The 19,266-nt window shown below is 38.0% G+C and overlaps 5 protein-coding genes across 5 annotated transcripts; 1 reads left to right on the forward strand and 4 right to left on the reverse strand.

Annotated features, from left to right (window-relative positions):
• The first annotated feature begins 1,961 nt into the window (after window positions 1-1,961).
• Window positions 1,962-3,144, forward strand: LOC114542148 (partner of Y14 and mago-like). The gene is made up of 2 exons (XM_028561897.1): window positions 1,962-2,379; window positions 2,537-3,144. The coding sequence occupies exons 1-2, from the start codon at window positions 1,991-1,993 to the stop codon at window positions 2,748-2,750; spliced, it is 603 nt and encodes a 200-aa protein (XP_028417698.1). The 5' UTR covers window positions 1,962-1,990; the 3' UTR covers window positions 2,751-3,144.
• Window positions 3,145-3,404: 260 nt separating this feature from the next.
• Window positions 3,405-8,878, reverse strand: LOC114542147 (S1 RNA-binding domain-containing protein 1-like). The gene is made up of 17 exons (XM_028561896.1): window positions 8,545-8,878; window positions 7,916-8,027; window positions 7,540-7,678; window positions 7,137-7,233; window positions 6,842-6,959; window positions 6,610-6,739; window positions 6,396-6,477; window positions 6,138-6,295; window positions 5,924-6,014; window positions 5,607-5,711; window positions 5,415-5,506; window positions 5,186-5,268; window positions 4,956-5,062; window positions 4,420-4,770; window positions 4,161-4,246; window positions 3,947-4,045; window positions 3,405-3,825 (listed from the first exon to the last, which is right to left on the reverse strand). Exons 1-17 carry the CDS (start codon window positions 8,793-8,795, stop codon window positions 3,575-3,577), a joined length of 2,352 nt encoding a protein of 783 aa, XP_028417697.1. The 5' UTR covers window positions 8,796-8,878; the 3' UTR covers window positions 3,405-3,574.
• A 135-nt stretch (window positions 8,879-9,013) lies between these two features.
• On the reverse strand, window positions 9,014-11,663 carry LOC114542136 (kelch-like protein 18). Its single transcript, XM_028561882.1, has 5 exons — window positions 10,702-11,663; window positions 10,297-10,580; window positions 9,921-10,142; window positions 9,602-9,820; window positions 9,014-9,316 (listed from the first exon to the last, which is right to left on the reverse strand). Exons 1-5 carry the CDS (start codon window positions 11,640-11,642, stop codon window positions 9,087-9,089), a joined length of 1,896 nt encoding a protein of 631 aa, XP_028417683.1. The 5' UTR covers window positions 11,643-11,663; the 3' UTR covers window positions 9,014-9,086.
• A 209-nt stretch (window positions 11,664-11,872) lies between these two features.
• On the reverse strand, window positions 11,873-13,907 carry LOC114542138. The gene is made up of 8 exons (XM_028561885.1): window positions 13,733-13,907; window positions 13,568-13,613; window positions 13,241-13,485; window positions 12,827-13,070; window positions 12,567-12,692; window positions 12,334-12,387; window positions 12,075-12,141; window positions 11,873-11,989 (listed from the first exon to the last, which is right to left on the reverse strand). The coding sequence occupies exons 1-8, from the start codon at window positions 13,882-13,884 to the stop codon at window positions 11,898-11,900; spliced, it is 1,026 nt and encodes a 341-aa protein (XP_028417686.1). The 5' UTR covers window positions 13,885-13,907; the 3' UTR covers window positions 11,873-11,897.
• Window positions 13,908-13,911: 4 nt separating this feature from the next.
• Window positions 13,912-19,025, reverse strand: LOC114542134 (RNA polymerase-associated protein RTF1 homolog). The gene is made up of 17 exons (XM_028561880.1): window positions 18,842-19,025; window positions 18,497-18,616; window positions 18,070-18,190; window positions 17,459-17,954; window positions 17,259-17,339; window positions 17,083-17,173; window positions 16,887-16,969; window positions 16,707-16,794; window positions 16,496-16,603; window positions 16,341-16,418; window positions 16,063-16,184; window positions 15,931-15,988; window positions 15,779-15,853; window positions 15,563-15,652; window positions 15,419-15,448; window positions 15,129-15,249; window positions 13,912-15,001 (listed from the first exon to the last, which is right to left on the reverse strand). The coding sequence occupies exons 1-17, from the start codon at window positions 18,941-18,943 to the stop codon at window positions 14,892-14,894; spliced, it is 1,974 nt and encodes a 657-aa protein (XP_028417681.1). The 5' UTR covers window positions 18,944-19,025; the 3' UTR covers window positions 13,912-14,891.
• Between the last annotated feature and the right edge of the window lie 241 nt (window positions 19,026-19,266).

The raw sequence follows: 19,266 nt of genomic DNA on the forward strand, positions 1-19,266 counted from the left end.
GTAATTTCAATTGTGAGTTAAAGACAAGATGCAAATATTTTTCCAGAGCAAGCAGTTTGAACTTCTTTGGAACGATGCAGACGTTATTCATCATAGGTTATGGAGCTCTTGCGACATGAATTTTGGTGTATTTTCGATTGACAAAGAAAGGCAGTATGGTACCCCTTACCACATTGGTCAAAAACTGTCTTAAAGTGCCAAAAATGGTTTTGTAAGACTAATATCTTTCATTTTAGAGCATATTTGGGTGGTTTTAGGAACACTGAAAAAGTCGTCAATTTTAACCAGAATGGTAAAACTTACCCCTTATCATTTTGGTCGATTTTGACGACTTTTTAAACTGCTCAAAAACTGACTTAAAATGCTAAAAATGGCTTTGTAATACTAACAGCTTTTATTTTAGATAATATTTGGTTGGCTTTTCGAACATTGAAAAAATCGTCAATTTTGGCCAAAATAGTAAGGGGTAAGCTTTACTAAATTCCTGTCGGAAGAGCTCCATAACTCGAGATAAATACCGTCTGTATCGTTCCAAAGATGCTCAAATTGCTTGCTTTTGAAAAATGTTTGCATCTTGTTGCCTTTAACTAACAATTGAAAATACTCCAAAATTCCTGTCATCCGATCTTGGTTAAGTATACTATTTTTTGGTTTATTCGATCGTGGTTGAATAAACCATTTTTTGGTACATTCGATCGTGGTTGAATATACCATTTTTTGGTATATTCGATCGTGGTTGAATATACGATTTTTTGGTACATTCGATCGTGGTTAAATATACCATTTTTTGGTACATTCGATCGTGGTTGAATATACCATTTTTGGTATATTCGATCGTGGTTGAATATACGATTTTTTGGTACATTCGATCGTGGTTAAATATACCATTTTTTGGTACATTCGATCGTGGTTGAATAAACCATTTTTTTGTACATTCGATCGTGGTTGAATATACCATTTTTTGGTATATTCGATCGTGGTTGAATATACGATTTTTTGGTACATTCGATCGTGGTTAAATATACCATTTTTTGGTACATTCGATCGTGGTTGAATATACCATTTTTTGGTACATTCGATCGTGGTTGAATATACCATTTTTTGGTACATTCGATCGTGGTTGAATATATTATTTTTTGGTACATTCGATCGTGGTTGAATATACCATTTTTTGGTACATTCGATCGTGGTTGAATATACCATTTTTTTCTACATTCCATCGTGGTTGAATATACCATTTTTTGGTACATTCGATCGTGGTTGAATATACCATTTTTTGGTACACTTCGATCGTGGTTGAATATACCATTTCTTGGTACATTCGATCGTGGTTGAATATACCATTTTTTGGTACATTCGATCGTGGTTGAATATACCATTTTTGGTACATTCGATCGTGGTTCAATATACCATTTTTGGTACAGTCGATCGTGGTTGAATATACCATTTTTTGGTACATTCGATCGTGGTTGAATATACCATTTTTTTTTTGTTTATTCGATCGTAGCGTACACCACGTACTCCTTTGAGGTCGGCATCTTGATTTTTTAATCAGTCGAGAGCCCGCGTTGATTAGCCGACTACTTAATGTTACATGCTTTATTGTTACATGCTTGAAACCAGAGATCCAACTTGGAAAAATATTGATTTACTTGCACAAATTCTTAACAAATTCCATTATTTGTTTTATCAACGCATTAATTGAATCTCTAACTGTCAATAATATTACATTAAAAATTATTTATATCAGCCATGTTTTTTTGTACCAATTCTATATTTGTTGCAATCAAAGTTGTTGCTGAAACTATTAATTATTTGTTCCTAATAATGGATTTGTGCTCCCTTCGGAGAACAATCTTGTGGGAGTGGTACCAGGAATGTGCCCTGGGTGACTGTGGAAGCATAGGAATGTACGCGATACAAACTGGAGTAAGAGTTATTGATGGCATGTGGAGCATTATGACCACTAAAGGCCTGTTCACACGATCCAATGTCGGACTATCCACACACTGTATACAGATCAGTGACTGGAAAAGACGTGAAATCCAAGATGGCCGACGGTTCACAACAACAACAACAAGGAGAAAGCGGTTGGATTCCTGCTACAAAAAGACCGGACGGTACTTGGAGGAAAGCTAGAAGAGTAAAAGAAGGTTACATCCCTCCGGATGAAGTAGAGAAATACGAAAGCAAGGGTACAAAGTGGACGAAAAACCAATGCAACGTTCCGCCAGGAGCGAGCGTGGACAGTGCGATTCCGCCACAGAAATTGAGTAAAAATCAAAAGAAAAATGAACGGAAAAAAGCGAAAAGGAAAGAGAAGCAAGAAAGTGAGAGGAATTCTAGTGCAGTTGAAGAAGTTACCACTGAACTGTCTATGTATGTATCATTAAATACAACCCAAATAGTAATACTGAACTGTCTGAACATATATATCTTGTTAAGATTTACAATAAAATTTAAATAACTAGTGTCATTTATTAATGACTTCACCGTTTCGAATCAATGCATGATAATGACATTTATTTCTTCTTAGTGCATCGATCACAGAAACTAATGCAGATTTGGAGAGTGAAGCAGCAGCAAAGAAAGCTAAGAACTTAAAAAAGAAACTTCGCCAAATTGATGAGCTTCAAGCAAAAGTCAACAGTGGGGAAATGAAAGATATAACTGCTGAACAAAATGAAAAATTAGCAAGAAAGGAAGCGCTTGAACAAGAGCTTGAGGAATTAGAAGAAAAAATGATATAGGATCTACATTTTAAACAGAATTTTTCAATCTACTATAAATCCATATTGCTTATTGCTTTCAAATCCATTCAAACCTGCCATTTTGTCCAAAGATTTTCTTTTATTGTATTTTCCAAAGATCTACTTTGCTCAAGTTTTTGCTACCAAGAGAGAGAGAGAAAAATGAGATAATTAATCCTTTAAGCTACCTTAAAGCAGGCTTAAAGTGATCTGATGTTGTACAGAAATCATGTTGGTATAGTTAGGCATGTTCAAAGACCATGCAGAGATTGTACATGTTTATTAATGTGAGCTAGCTTTAAGTGATCTGATCTTGTACAAAACTCATATGAGTAGACCTCTCACAAATCTCACCTGTGTTCCCTCTCAGTTGACAGAGTTAAGCATGGTTATATCATGATTATTCTTCCACTGTGAGTCGACTCTTGGACAAACAAAGCATGGGAAAACCAGGAAAGAAAAACTCCAGTAAATCTGTCTGATACAATTACCATCTCTTCTGTTATCACCTCTTCTCATTTCTCTCTTTCAAATCATAAAAAAGACAGAATTGTTCAGGAAACACCCATTGATTGTAGATAGCAACGATTTAAAAATCACACGCTTGAAAAATTACACTCGTATGTCTTTTTCAAATAAATATATTATTGCTCTTCTGCACACCGTATTTCTCAACCACCAAATGGAAACTCATCAGTGATTATTGTCATCATTCATGTCATAGCGTAGGGTTAGACATTAGCTACAACTTATCCCTGTGATTTATACCAGGGTAACTACCCAAAACATGCTTCTACAGTCAATTGAACTAGAAACCACAACAGCTATATCAATCGAAGTGATATTCGATTATTCGTTTTGTCTATATCAGTACACACAACTTCAACAATATCACCAGCACCAAGGTCTCCAGATAAAGGTAACTTCGACTTGTGTACCAGTCCATCACGACCAACACCAATGTCTACAAACGCTCCAAATGTCGTAACGTTCGTAACTCGTCCCGAAAGACGCGTGTTGACTCTGAGATCATCGATCGACATAACTCCTTCTCGGAACAGTGGCTTGGAAAAATCTAAAATTTTTACAACGGTTGAAATAATCACTATACGCAGTTTATTGCAGGGTAGATACATGTAGATATGAATAGTGATTCAGAGCTTCAGCCTACGCCCAACGGGTCTTGGATGTTTTACCTCGTCTTATGTCATAACCAATACCTTGACACAACCCATTTACGATGAGACGCAAAGTTTCCGGGTCACATTTTAGCGACGAACAAAGCCCTGGAAAACCTGGAAAGAAAAACTCCAGTGGGTTTGCCACAGAATAGAAAAACGCTAAAAGGTTTCCACGTATGATATCTTTCTGGTGCTGATTATCACCTCTTCCGTTACACTGGTACTTTACCTTTGTTCTTAATTAGACGATCAATATTTTCATTCATTCGTGGTTTCCCAATATCTGATAAACTGCCATTGCACAAGTTGAGCAGTCTAAATAAAAACGATGAGATATTGCATGATAAGTAGCGACGCGCTTAGGGGCTTCTCTGAGTTCTCTCTTTGAGGATGACTTGAAATTTAAGTGAAGGGGCAAACCATGCAAGATGCTTCATAGATCCCTCCTCCGCGACCCATCTTCCCTTAGCCTCGATCCCAATACTTACTCTTTGGCGGTTGCGTACGACTCGGGATGTATAGAAGTCGAATCCAGTATACTTAAAGAGATCTGTGCTGGCGTGTGTTTCCTCTTCTTACTAGCCGACGGCCCACTTCCTTCCGCTTTTCTTTTTCCGGACATTTTTTTATTTTCCGGCTCACAATTGTCCTCTTTAGAGATGGGGATAATCTCCTCGGGAGAATGATGGAATATTCTGACAAAACCTGCGCATTGTTCAAAGGTCTTCTCCCCAACACCTTTAACTAACTTTAATTGTTCACGACTTCGAAATGGACCGTTTGAATCGCGCCATGCAATAATCTCCTTTGCTTTGCGTTCATTTAAACCAGCAATTCGCCTATAATAAGAGTAAACATCGTTGGTCAGTTGAACGAAAGCTGTGCAAGCGATATCCACCACCTGATAGTGTTTTTTTTTCAATTGCTCAAAAATTGCCTGTTATCCGGTCATTCCGGTGTCATCTAGAGCAAACCTGGATTGTTAAATTGGGGCAAGCGTTGCAGTTGAAAACGTCTTCCTTACTTTAGTGCATGAATGCTGGATGCGTTCAAGTCAACACCGACCAAGCTAACACAATCCTCAAGAACGCCATTCAATGCTTGTTGTAAGAGTTGCTCAGGGATGTCGTGCTGCAAAAGAAAGATTAAGGTCTTTTTAAATCCAATTCTCTTCTGATGGTTGTTATCAGCTGCAACGCTTGCCTCAAGCCTTATACGCATGGAAACTTAACAAACACTGTCAATCCTACGCACCTGATACATTCCGACACCAAGATGTTTTGGTTCAATTTTGATCAATTCTAACATAGGATTTTGAAGACGCCTCGCTATTGAAACTAAGAAAATGATTACAAGAGTTGTTACAAAATTGAGTTGGTTTAAAATTGTTGCATGATTATATTATTGCAAATTCGCACTTCTGTGAGATACTCTTTGATACGCTCACAGTTATAGTGAGTTTTGCGTTAGTTATGCTAATTACCTGCGCTTCGTAGGTTCACGTCAAGGTTCGGCATCTCCTTTTGCGCTTCTTTCGACACGCTATAAATCGACGCCCCGTCTTCGCCAACGATACTAAATAAATAACATATCACACTTTGAATCTTCAAGTTTACATTTCCAGGAGTGTTCTCTCTTTTGGTATCCTTTAGAGGATCGGATAAAAGGTAGCTACCTGTAACGAACATTCTTCTTTAGTTTTCCCGCCTTCTTCATCCGAGTAATAAAATTCTCTGTTTCACGACATCCCTTGCCATTTCCGAGGGCAATTGTATGACAACTGTTTTTAGTTGAAAATTGCGTTTAGTCCCAACCTGTACGTATCCCAGTTCAACACTCTGATTGTGACACCCCCCCCCCCCCACACCAGGCCCTACACATACACCCCCCACACGCACCCCCCACACACATACACCCCCCCACACACATACGCCCCTCTACACACACCCCACCCCATCCCCACACATGTTTTAAATTGTCTTAAAATCTTACTTATGTTGTATGAGAAGACCTTGCAATCTTTCCTCACAGAGCCGTGTACTAGATCCCAACAAATCCAAAATGGCTGTATCCAGAACAGCTCCTGGCAAGAGTATAGAAAAGAATATATATGCATTAGGTCTTTCAACAACCCTAGTTGTCAGGCAAGTTAATCTTGTATTATCTTGCTGCGATTATATAGTCAAGGCCTCTCGAAAAGCCATACCATGTTCACTAACAACAGCTATTTTACAGCCATGTTGAAAGCCAGGATCGATAGCGAGAATAACTTCGCCTTGTATGGGAGGAGTCAAAAGAAGTCGACGTAGATTTCTTGAAAAGACATTGACAGCTTCACGTTCTGCTTTCTTTGTCAATTCACTCCTAGTCCAGTTTAAATTCAAGGAGATTTAAATTTAGTTTACACAAGTATCAATATTTTTTATCCATTAACTGGCAATACCCATGCAGCAATGTTTCTCACCTTTTTTGCCTCGTCAGTTTTGGTATCATCAGCCTGTTGTACGCATCCATCAATGAGTTAGTCATCATACCACGAACAAAACCTGGAAACGCATCTTCAGAAGATTAGTTGGCAACCATCAAAGATGACGTACCAGTCCACACATGGACCTATTTGTGGTAAATGCCTGACAAATCAACCCTAACTTGTCACGTCAAAGTGAAATCTTACTCACCAGAAGATCCATAAGTGGAAAAAATATTTCTTCTCTCCACTTCATATATGAACCTTTGTTCAATGTTTTCTGGAAAGTTGAACCTTACATGTATAATTTTCTCTTTTTCAGCCCGATTAATTGCCAGAATCTACAAATTCATTTCAATTTGATGATGTACTGTTAAAATGCTACCATTTCCTAAGCTATATCAAACCTATCCAGCTGGAAACAAGTAAAAATAGACAATTACCTGATGAGGTTTAGCTTCATTGAGTTTCAGATACCTTTCATGATAATCCTTGTACTTTGTCTCTTTCTTACATTTTACAAGAACTTTTGTTTCTATAGTAGTGTGGCGACCTTCAAACCTAACAAATTAGTAAGACAACGTTTATACACGTACATGTAAACAAAAAAGTAAACGGTAATGGTATTTCAAGTAATTGCATTCAATATGATTTATAAATATTTCATATATATGATTTCACAATTATCATTAAATTCAGAAATACACAATATGCACTAAATGTTTAAAATATACTAACATGCGTTTGAGCAGATCACATGTCTCTTTATCCTTGGATATATTGTCTGCAATTATATGCTGAACACCTTTATTAACCTCAGTATTGCTGGACAAGCCTTAAGCAAAAGAAAACAGTGAACTTTTAAGTAATCAACCACAATCAACCATTAACTAATCAACCATGAAGGGATGGTTTGAGTAAGGTTTGAGTGAGGAAGGTTTAGTAAAAGCCCCAAGGGCAATGATCGTGCAGGCAACTTTTGTCTAAACACTTCCCCTAGGGTATTTAGAAATATAAACATCACTCATCCTTGTAGGGGAATTATACATAATTGCTAGTATTGTTGCAATAATTACATATGGAATTAATTATTTGCTGAATGCATCATCAGCTGGCAACCAACCAAGTCCAGCCAACTTACCTACTTTCCCTAGTTGTACAAAGGATGTTAAGTTTTCAATATTTGAATGGCTACGGATAAGTTCTGCAGCTTTTTCTAAACCAAGTTCTCTGGCTCTATTAGCGAGAGTTCCCTTTGACCCAGGTTTAAATGGTGCATTCTACACAATTAAAAGGATCTGAGTTAATTGGGACCATTCTGCAAGGGGTTGGTGGTGGTGATTCACCTCAACGATAATCCTTTCAGGTTTGTTTGAGTATAATGCTATCTATATATACTATAATTACTATTCTATCTACCATCTAGAAAATATGGGAAGCCAAGGTATATGGCCTGCTTTGGGTTGAATTTAACAAGATTTCTCCCAATAAATATGCCTATTTTTCATGTGACTTACAATATCTTCCACGTCTTGCAAGCTTCTTGCTTGTTTTAGACTTTGCTGTATTTCTGGGGTTAGTTTTGTGCCGATACTTTTTAAGACTGTTTGCTTTCGGTTCTCAATAGTCCTATATGTAGCAAACACAGATTGTTACTAAATATATATAACCACAGGTCTACATTATACTGTATTTTTTAACTAGCAAGTAGATATAAAGTTAATTAATCACTCTGGGACTTCCAGTACGAAAGGCAAAGACAAAAATAAACAAAACCAAATAGATTTCTGAGCGTACTTCAAGGGGCATTATATTAATACACATTTGTCTCTTCAGGGGCATAGGAAGCACATTTAAGTTGGGGGGGGGTTAACCTCTAGGGAACTTGCCTGGTGAATATTATTATAAAATTACTTTAAAGTTGAATTAAATTGTTGCGTTGCCATATAGACGTTTTCAGAAAGGAAAAGGACACTTTATCTCAATTCTCAAAGCAGAACGGCCCTTTTTCCAGTGATTTTTAAAGTTGGGTGGCTTTGCGCATGATTTTAGCCCGCCCCCCGGTTCCTAACCTCGTGCCTTTAAAATTTAAAACCCCTGCAATAAAATTGTTAACGTTTCATTGTTTTCAGCACTTTAAACTTACTTCGCTGTCTCCAAGGACTGTTGAATCAAACGAATCTTTTGTGCATCAAGAATTCCAGTTTCATGTCGTCTATATCTTGCAATAAACGCCACGGTGTTGTCTGCAGACAGAAGACGAATGACGCTCTCACACTTTTGAAAGTCGACTTCGACATCGTCGGCAATAAACCGGATTATTTCTTGCGTTATAAGGTTTATTGCGTTCTTATTCCTATTTCGGCTGCTGGTAGTGGAACGTTTATCAGCACTCATTATTAGACATAAAAATTAACCATCTTAGCAGCGAAAACACCATTTTACTTGAAAAAAAACTTCGCTTTTTACAGGATTCTTCCAAAATATTTCCCCGCTAAAATTCAAATCCGAAAATTTCCGACTCGTTCCGATCATACGCCATCATAAATCTTTCAAGATGGCGACGACCAGGAGTGAAGGATTCATTTATAATTAAAATTAAAAGAACTCAAGTTTAATTTGATTTTTCCGATGTAATACAATTATTCAAATGAGACAAACTGAGTACTCATCACTATTGTCCATTAATTACACCTGTTCAAAACCCACTTGTTCTACAAGTGAACGGTTTATCACACTTTGAACACATTTAAATCCATGTTTTTGCTCTGGCAGATGACTGACGACTCTCCATTTGTTTGTCTTGAAGTTGTAACATTCAACGGAATTTTGTACGACACGACCGTACGATCCACCAAATACATAAATCTTATTGTTGAAGCACGCTGCTGTACAACGATCACGAAATTCGTTCATTGCTGCAACAGTAACAAAGAAATGCAATAAGTATTTCTTCAAAGCTAAATATATATAATTTTAGAACAGTAGCATTTTTTCGAAGAAAACTGCAATAGCAACAAAACTTTCGTAACTGCCCACAGTACTTCCTCAAAACGTTTTAAGTAACCCATTCTGATTCCGTTTTTCATATTAAAAAGTACGTGAATTTTGTATAAAAGTGCGTGAATTTTGTATAAATTAATTAATTTTGTATACCAAGCAAAATAAACCCCAAGATTGTATCTTCCCATTTGACAACTTACGTGCAATGTTCTCCCACTTGTTCTGACTTCGGTCGTACATTTCACAACTGCTGAGTGGATCCTTCAAATTCGAGCCACCAATCACAATGACGCGTTCATCAAGTGTGACCGCGCATGCTCCAGTCCTGGGAACCAATAAAGGTGCGACATCGGACCAGATATTTTGATCAGGATCGTAACATTCAACATCCCTCAACGCTCTATGACCACGGGTACAGCCTAAGAAAAAAAAATCTCAAAACCTCAAACATTACAGTGGCAGGATACGACACTAATAAACAGGTTATCATATCAAGATCCTTCCTCATTCTATCGCTACCTCCAATGAAATAAATCTTTCCATCCAAAACTGTAGAACAGTGATCGTATCTTGGTAGCTTCGGAGAGGGCGTTTGAACCTGTTCCATTCTATCGTTTTCTTCTTCATTTTCCGCCAAATTCGGGTAATACATTTCTAGCGTTTTTTGATGAGGATCATTGCACATTCCGCCAACAAAATACACTACATCTCCTACGGAAACAGCGTCAAAGCGACATCTAGCTAAAAGACATAAATGAATGAAAGACTTTAGACTTGACTACACTCAGGTTTGCACCGGCATCAACGTCATTTTCTTTTACCCCGGTCGAGTATACTATATCCTAGTATATTCGACCTTCACTAATTTCCCTCCTTTCTCCACAAATTTTCATACCTTCACACATCGCCTTGTTGACAGATTTCCATCGATTCAATTTCGCGTCGTACATTTCGACGGTTGCGAAAAATTTATCGTCAGCCATGCTCTTCAGACCACCGAAAACATAAAGACCGCTGTCACAGTGCACCATCCCGAACAGATGTCTCGGAGACTGTAAGGCTGATATGGCGTACCATTGACTGTTCACTGGATCAAACGCCCACTGTTTCATGTTGTGTTCGGGCTCTGGGCTGAAACCGCCAATAAGAAGAAGAACTTGGATGGACAAACTACACCACCTGAATACATGAAAAAAATCTTGAGCAAACTAAGTGCTTTGGGTTGCGTCATGACTCAAGAGGAGTATTTCCTAATTTGCTTCCATATCAAAAATATTTAGTCAAAGTTCATTCTACTAACCTCTCCATCACTCTAACCGTATGCACTTTGCCCCGTTCCTCGGGCGACAAAGTGTTGTACATAAGCGCCTCGTGCACAAAGTCTTCACTCAATGGTGACACATTCATGACGGGATCTTGCCTGTAGGTTGCAGTTAAAAACTCTTGGGGCATAAACCTGAAACGAACTTGACTCATGAGCAGTGGAACATATTTCAACCTCTGTTCACGATCATGCTCTATCCATTTTCTAACGGCTCCGTACACCTCGTTTTCGTTGCCCACAATCAGATGGTCGCTGGATATGACCTCCTTTAAGTTCTTCGCATCAATCCCAGGAAACTCTTTCAATTCGACAACTTTTGCAAAGTTACCACTCGTACACCTACGAGCACTTTCCAAAAGTACTGGGAATTTCCACTTCGTCGCTATGGACATGACTTGCAGGCAGTTTTGAGGACTGATGCATTTCATCAAGTAACGTTCAGACACAGTGAGGAGAGTTTTCAGTTGTAACAGAGCAGCAGCTTCGAAGATATCTTGTGCATTTTCAAACGTAAGCATTATAGCGCCCGTGTAGAGATAGTCAATGATTGCTACGAGGACGCTTGGAGTGAGATTTTGTACAACGATGTCTTGACTTTGCCCAGTCGTGGAATCATCTTTGCACAATTCTTTAAAATACGGGCTAGAAGCTACCAAAACCTCGCGATGAACTGCGAAACCTTGATGTTCTTCTTGTGTTTTTAAAAGCACATTACAAAACGATTTTGTTTTTCGTAGTTCATTCAATCGACGAAGCAGTTCACTGCCATGATCCGAATCAGAGAGCTGAAAATCCGACAAAGGTTTCAGCTTTGCTAATCTATGTTGAATTTCGAACATGTCGCTTTGAAATGTTTTGTTTATAGCTTCTATGTATATACATGATACGCATAAAATAAATAAATTGGGATTTAGCATAAATCTAATATGGTACCTGTCATTTTTTAATTCGAATGCACGCGGCTGAAACAGTTGCTCTGATACGAGAACAAAAATAATGAAAACAAGGTTTACTGTCGCTCTCTCATTCGCCACTGTAGACAATACTATAGATATAGTGATTGCTTTATACCGGCAAAGACTTTAATAATTTTTGTATTCATAAATGGTGCATGTAGCTACCAGCGTTTCTAAAATGTAATCGCGCAAACGACACCACGACAATCATTTTCATTATTGCCTTTTCAATTCCTCTCTCAGATCTTTAAGATATTCGAAGGCCTCTTTTGTAAGTTTATGCTTGCTACCAATCTGCGATCTGTACGCTGAAAGAACGAAAGAAACACTTCGTCTTACAAACGAACGAAAGCTGCGCTAATATCTTATTAGATCGCAATACTTCAAACAAACCTTGCGTAGTTTTCAGGACGATCCTAAATGCCTCCTCTTTTATCGTTCTCATCATAGCCTCGGGAATCTTTAAGAAAAAAGAGATGCTGTATTGCTGTTAACTTTTATCATCTATAGACTTTATTCATTGATCACTGAAGATTTGCAGCTCTTATGATTGTCTTTTCCATGATAAAATGGTTAATCAACCTTGGAATTAATGATTGGTTTCACTTACAAGCGGGTACCACTGAACAAAGACAAAAGAAATTCAACTCACCTCAGTCTTCAGATGGGTTGATTCAGTGGCCAATAACTCCCGATGTTCAGGGTCCTAACAGACAAAACAGAATTCGAGGTGTTTGCATACGTAAGTAATGCAATGTTCGGAAAGAACCGCATTAAAACTTTCTAAAACGCCACGAGAAACCAGGATTCGACGTATGAAATATCTCGAGATTTTACATTTGATCGTTTTGGGAATTTCAAATGTGTTGAACAAACACAACTCACCAGACTCCCAAAGCCGACGTTTGCACCACGACTTTGTTTCCACTTGGTAATGGTGGCAGCAAATGTTATTATATTTCCTATTGACGCCTTTCCTGGTCTGTCAGCAGCTTCCACCGCTGACATCAGCTAAAAAAAAGGAATTTCAACGTGTTGTTAATGTCTAGAGTTGACCCCGAGAAGGTGGTCGATTGAATATATAGTGGTCTTGCCTTTAGTAAACTTTGAGATTTATAGAGCAACAACAATAACTAAGTCTATACCTTGTTCAGTCCTCCACTGGGTCTGCTTGACTCTCTCCCAGTGCCTGCAGACGTAGTCTTGTCGCGCGTTTCTGGTAAAACTTTGAATGTTGAACCGAACTTGTTCGACAACAACTTTTTAGTCCGTTCCGAATTTTCTTTCTCCGACTTTTCCTTGGTTTCTTCAATTTCCTTGTTAGGACTAAGAACAATGACGTTTGTTTCATCGTCAGGATCACAAGACATCACCGTTTCTGATGGTGACCTAAGAGAAGAACTTCGTATTAATGAGATTTCTTCAATATAAAACTATTCACCTTCATTGTCACCAAAGGAAGAACCCTACACTGCCACTGTACCACAGTTGTAATTATGCTATGTTAGCGACCTCCGAATATCATGCATGGGTTCCAATGGGTTCCGCATTGTACTTACTTATCCACCATAACCCATCCTCCTTCCGGCTCATCTCTCTCGTTTCCAGTGTCAGCGGTAGACTTCGCCACACCGTGCACGCTTGAACGAGGTAAATTTCTAGCACTGTCAGAGAACATCTGCGTTCTCATACGACCAGGTTCCGTCTGGGGTCGCGTCATTCCGGAACTTTCCGGGGGTGTCGTCGGCTGCGGAAAATGACGGAACAACTTGCTACCACCAGATACATTTGTCTTCTCTTTATCCTAGTAAAAGTTTGAACAACACTGCACTTCAACACTCTCAAGATATTTAACTATGCTATTAACATGGTTTAGCATGATATACCTTGGATTTCGATTCTAGCCAGGGATTAACCTTAGCTTTATTTTCACTAGACAAAAAAGATAATAAAAAGTAGAACGCAAAATAGAACAGGTAGCGCAATCAATCACTGGTCTTCAAAAAATATAAAGACACCCCAAAATTCTAGGCTTGTGAAACGTTTATTACCTTGGTTTAGCCGTGACATCTAGAGACAAGGTATCCTCGTTTTTACAATCATCTTTATTGTGGGTTCCAAGAACACTCTTTGGTCGATCCTCACAAGAGTCGGGTATCCGTCGTTCAACTGGACAGCTGTTTGTTCGACGGTTAGCTGACATGTTTATAAGTTAATTGAATATGTTACAAACTATCTATTAAAAACCTGCCAATAAATTAAGCCCGGTCAACAAGGCTTACCCGGATTACAATATAAGTCTTCTCAAAATGTGGCAATTAGTGACGTCACAATTAGGAAGACTCTTGTGCTAATCAGGGAGCTTTAGCTGTGATAATGACGAACAAAATTCGTGCATTTCGGGTGAAAATACAGAATATTGAAGTTCTAAAACATTACTGTGGCACACAGACCTATGTCAGTGTTATGACCTATGGTTGCTTGCGCCACCATTCGAGTCGTAGTCGTTGGTATTCGGGTGCCGCCGCTTGTACGACTACGCTCGACTATTCCGTGATGACGTAACCTAACAATATGCATGAAGTATGCACTGTTGCAATCACATTCACAGCTAAAGCTCCTTTTATTGTAATACACAACCCCCACTTTAATAGTACATCAATTCAATAAATATCTCACGACTAAATTAGTTTCTTCATCAACAAGGTTTTTAACTATGATCCGACCTAAACTATATAACCTCTACTTCAGGTTCACAAAGGGTACGTTCACACAGAGCGGTAACCAACAAGACTTGCTTGAAAAGCAGTAAAATCAGGCAAAACCTAATAACGCTTGAAATACCGCTGTGGGCAAACGTTCCCTTCAAAGACACAGCTTATTTTGTACAATAAACACGACAATGACATGTGCATGGATAGGATAGGGCAGAAACTGACTTTATTTACAAGGTAAAAATCACTGAGAAAAAAGCGAAACATTCAGGGAAAATTTGTGATAGGTTCTGGTGGCAAGAATCTCCCGGGTTAAAAGGAAGCACAGGACGTCTGTCTTATGCTGTGCACGTCAGCCTCGCTTTTGTGTGTTGGCATTTATACTAAAATATGTTCTTACATCGTCAATCCATCTTTTACGTACGATGCATTGAGTATGTACGAACAATCAAATGTTCGCAGATCAACACGTGAGACGGTGTTTATTGAGAGTGTATTAAATTAAACCCCGCCGTTTCTTGTAGTCTTCGAGGTTTAAAGAGCGTCTGGGTGCGTTTTGTTTATTGTGATTCGTTGCTTTAGGGGTCGCTGATGCCGGGCGATTATCTAAAATGGAAATATGCAGAGAATGAGAGGTTGAAATGATCTCTCAGAAGCGTAGAAATAAAATGGGTTTTCAGAAACGCAGAAAAATAGAAATGAAATAAATCTCAGAAACGGGGAGATGTCTCACCTGGCAAAGGAAAGTCGAGTTCAATTTTAATGTCGAAGTCGTGCGCATTGAAAAGATCCTCGTTTTCTGTGTTGATGGAAGGTCGCCTGTTTGGAGTGTCTGCCATGTCTATGCTGGAGTTCTAAACATGTTCAACAATCACTGCTGTTAGCTAAACTATTTATTGCATCCAGTTTATGGTGCAGAAATGTCCAGCAAGAGTTGAGGTTTTACAATTTACAGCATCGTATGTAATGGTGCATTAACTTAACACCATGCAGTGACCCCCAAAACGACATAGTCTATTTTACCTGATCTCCGGCCATTGGCGTTTGACTCATCTATAAACACAATTTGATAGGATTATCAGAATAGATGAACTAAATTTGATAGGATGATCAGAATAGATGAACTACAGGTTCAAATGACTTCATTGACTTGTTTGCTAAACGTACCCCAGGTATATTGACTTGAATATTATCAGCAGCAGCTTCTTCTTGTAATCTTCGTATTTGCTCGGGTGTGAATTCTGGACCTTTGTTGATCTGGAGATAAAAAAAAACATATAAAATAAACTATGAAGAATTTCATAATAGACCAATCAGTAAATTTGTTAGATTTTCCATCACCCAATCAGGTGGCATCAGGCATGGGGTTCAAAAGCTGTGTACCTTTGCAACAAGTTGGGGCAGGGTCTTCCTTCTTGTGAAAGGATCATCTTTCTTCTCTTCAATCTTTGCCTCTGCCTGAAAAGCGTGAAAAGGTTAACGCGCTGTCAGTTTAAGTGAACTAAAACGCTCATTTCTTCAACAAGAAAACTCACGACAATGGCCTTTTCCGCTTCCACAATGTTCTTCTTGCGGTTCCTCTCGTTGATGTAACTAAGGGCAAGATATGAATGGTCTTATAACAGCTAATTTTCTCACAGGATTAATTGATATCTTAGATTGTGTACCTAATTGCACTAAGTCCTCTACTTCTCTGTTTATCTAACTCTTGTGCTCTTTCTTCAAGTTCATCCAGTTCTGACTGAAGTGTCTGAGATTCATCCAGATTACCTTGCTGTTCAGCTATTTCCTTTCAACACAATAAAAATACAAAAATTTCACTTTAAGCAAACCAGCATATTCGAACTTCACAGCATATGCAGTAACATGTGTTGTTATAACACAGTTATTTCATAGCATCTGCAACATGTAATGAAATAATTGAAATTGCCCAACTTTAATTTACCTTTGATCTGAGAAGCTGATTCTTTTTCATAGCATAGTTGAATGGGGTTTTTCTAAACTTTGTTTTCTCTGCAACTATCTGTAGAATAGAATAAAATAGTTGCTAAAAAACAAGAAAAAAACGACAAATAATCAAACTACAAGTACCTACATTACCTTATCTACATCATTGTCTTGGTAACTATAGTTCTTGCTGTTTTGTAATTCTAGAAGTTTATTGTCAACTTCCTCCATTGTGGGGACAGGAATGTCATTGGAATGCATCTACATCCATAAATTTTAAGAATTAATTGCTCGGTCTTTCAACTATTGGCTAAATTTCGAAAATGAACAACATGAAGTAGACCAAGAGAACAAATAAATATACCTCTGACAACCAACGTCCAAATTCACTATCAGTGAAGGCTTGGTTAGACACAAACTCTAATCTGAATACCCTCTCCTGTTGTCCATGTCTACATGAAACAAACACATTACACAGGTTGTCTTGTATCACAAAGGATATTTGATAATAAACTATTGGTTGTTTAACTGCCACAATCCTTACTTGAGTTTTAGACCTTTATTAGTTCTTGTGCCACCTAAATTGTAAACTTTGGCTGTTTCCACAACTCCCATAATCTGAGCTACCTGCGATGACATGAACGAGGCAAAGAATTAAATGAATGACTGGTCAATCAGCAATTACAGCTGGTATTGAGTTAACATGACAAGAGTCATAAAACAACAGCAAAATGGCTTACCCTATAAATTGATCGGCCTTCATTCTGCCCAATACCAATTCTGACAAAACAACCTTTCACAAGCTCTTCAAAGTAAGGCATATGAACCCATCTATAAAGTAATTATTTCCAGGTTGAATGGTTTGAAATTTATTTCCATTGCAAATCAGTAAACTGTACATTTTTAGCTGACATACTTTTCCATTTTATGCCGAGACAATCTAACTTTCTCCACATCCTCGACACTGCTGACCTTTTCTTCAGTTTCTTCCATCACCCTGGGTTAGAAAAGAGAAATCATTAACTGTCTTAAAGCTTTCTAACCAGAATACTTAGATGACAGTAAGTGAATAAATATTACTAGAATATAAATATACAGTCAGATCTGAACACTTACTCATCTTCACTCTCTTCCTCAGATGATGCAACTTGTTCAGTTTGTTCCTCCTGTTCTTCTTCCGCATCATCATCAGAACTATAAACCTCATTAGTTTTCCATGGTTCTTTCTGCTCTAATAATGCCTTTTCTTTCTTTTCATGTCTTCTTTGTTTCAGTTCATTAAAAGCTTTAACTTTCTTCTCTTCCACCACCTTCTTACGTCCACTTCGACTAAAGGCAATTCCTCCAGTTCCATCCTTCTCACTAACAGCCTTTTCCTTTTCTCTTTTCTTCTTCTCTTTCTTTTTGGCGAGTTTCAGTTTCTGTTTAATTTCTTGACGGGTTTTCATTGCCTCTCGTCGTTCAAGACGATTGAAAATCTCTGTTTCGCGTTCTTTTTCTGTCATTTTATCCAACCTCTCTCGGTCGGCTTGATCTCCAATGCAAAACTCATCCAAACCATCATCAAACTTCTCATTTTCTTGAGATACTGATGACGAACCGGAATCAGAATCTAAATGAAGGATATACTATATGTAAAACACACTCGATAAGCATGATACACCATTGGATGCACTCCAAGTTGGCGAATGTTCATGGTACTCTTTGTAAAAATGGTGCATACATACCATCAGATGACTCAGAACTCGAATCATCAGTTTCACCAGATTCTGATGCTGGCTTTTTCGGTGGTTTCTTCGTTCCATTCTTCTTCACCTTGCCCTTGTTGGGTCTGTCATCGATTGTCCACTACAAATAAAGCAAGCTTTGTCAAACTCTTAAAACTATTATGCATACATGTCTACTTGACATTTTGCATGAACATGATGGCTTGATTTTGAGAATAATAATTGTACTTCCCAATATTTGTATATCAATAAATATAATTTCACAATAATCTCAATCAACATTTAGAAAAGTATAATGTATACATAACATACTTGGGTAAATATTTATATATTACTAGGAAATATGAATGGAGGAAGCCCAATATTCTGTTGACAGTCAAACCTTCAATATTAAAGATTAAAGGCAATAACAAGTCAATCATCAAACCTCATCATCGCTGCCCTCGGAGGATTCACTGTCACTGTCGGATTCTGGGTTTTGTTTGGCAGCTTGTGGAGTTGGTTCTTGTTGCTGCGTACGAGCTCGCTTTGCAAGCGAAAGCAACTCCTGAAAGAAAAATGAAGTGCCTGTGTTGATTTTAAGTAACTGTACTCTACCCTGGCTCATTCCTCCCCAAGCAAGACTACCAGTTGGAGAATTTGATTTGCTCCAATTTCTTCACATTTTCATCTGTAGTAAAATGCACAAAAGTGTCAAAACCGACAACATCACGAACCACTCTACATATTTCGGGTCACGACACATACTAGACAAGATAAAATTCTCGCCCACCTCTTCAAGGTCTTCGTCGCTGTCGTCATCATCGCTTTCTGATTCAACAACAACCCTTTTGCGCTTCTTTTTCGAGTCTAAATCTTTCTTTTTAGAAGACATTTTACAGAGGAAAACAAATATGAAATATCGTCGATTTTTTCCTTCGAAGCACGCAACCAAGCTCGCGTGGGGCTCTGGGTAATAATATATATTCATTATTTCTAAAGCAGAAAAATTACATCTAATTTTGCGAATATTTCTTTGACGAAAACGCACATGATATTACTTTGCACAACCTATTCTAGTTAAGATACCTCGCAAAGGATTTATAGTAAAAAAAGGCAGATATATTTCGAATTGTGTATTTTATTGTGTATTTTATTGTAATTTTTCAATTTCCAACATGGCGGAATGTTTTCCTCAATTCTCATTGGTCAATTATT

Source organism: Dendronephthya gigantea, unplaced genomic scaffold (genome assembly GCF_004324835.1).
Source record: "Dendronephthya gigantea isolate DGI-Jeju-01 unplaced genomic scaffold, DenGig_1.0 000338F, whole genome shotgun sequence".
NCBI classification, from domain to species: Eukaryota; Metazoa; Cnidaria; class Anthozoa; order Malacalcyonacea; family Nephtheidae; genus Dendronephthya; species Dendronephthya gigantea.

Coding starts and splice junctions, on each gene's coding strand:
- LOC114542138 (XM_028561885.1), bottom strand. CDS start 13,884: ATGTCAGCTAACCGTCGAACAAACAGCTGTCCAGTTGAACGACGGATA. Junction 13,486..13,567: donor GGCTAGAATCGAAATCCAAG/GTATATCATGCT, acceptor AACTTTTACTAG/GATAAAGAGAAGACAAATGT. Junction 12,388..12,566: donor ACGTCGGCTTTGGGAGTCTG/GTGAGTTGTGTT, acceptor TTTGTCTGTTAG/GACCCTGAACATCGGGAGTT.
- LOC114542147 (XM_028561896.1), bottom strand. CDS start 8,795: ATGAGTGCTGATAAACGTTCCACTACCAGCAGCCGAAATAGGAATAAG. Junction 5,712..5,923: donor GGTCTTCTCATACAACATAA/GTAAGATTTTAA, acceptor AACTAAAAACAG/TTGTCATACAATTGCCCTCG. Junction 4,247..4,419: donor TCGTACGCAACCGCCAAAGA/GTAAGTATTGGG, acceptor GTTTTTATTTAG/ACTGCTCAACTTGTGCAATG.
- LOC114542134 (XM_028561880.1), bottom strand. CDS start 18,943: ATGTCTTCTAAAAAGAAAGATTTAGACTCGAAAAAGAAGCGCAAAAGG. Junction 17,174..17,258: donor TCTCGGCATAAAATGGAAAA/GTATGTCAGCTA, acceptor ATTACTTTATAG/ATGGGTTCATATGCCTTACT. Junction 16,970..17,082: donor AAGGCCGATCAATTTATAGG/GTAAGCCATTTT, acceptor ATGTCATCGCAG/GTAGCTCAGATTATGGGAGT.
- LOC114542148 (XM_028561897.1), top strand. CDS start 1,991: ATGTCGGACTATCCACACACTGTATACAGATCAGTGACTGGAAAAGAC. Junction 2,380..2,536: donor GTTACCACTGAACTGTCTAT/GTATGTATCATT, acceptor ATTTCTTCTTAG/TGCATCGATCACAGAAACTA.
- LOC114542136 (XM_028561882.1), bottom strand. CDS start 11,642: ATGCTAAATCCCAATTTATTTATTTTATGCGTATCATGTATATACATA. Junction 10,143..10,296: donor CAACAAGGCGATGTGTGAAG/GTATGAAAATTT, acceptor TATGTCTTTTAG/CTAGATGTCGCTTTGACGCT. Junction 9,317..9,601: donor CAAGTGGGAGAACATTGCAC/GTAAGTTGTCAA, acceptor TTACTGTTGCAG/CAATGAACGAATTTCGTGAT.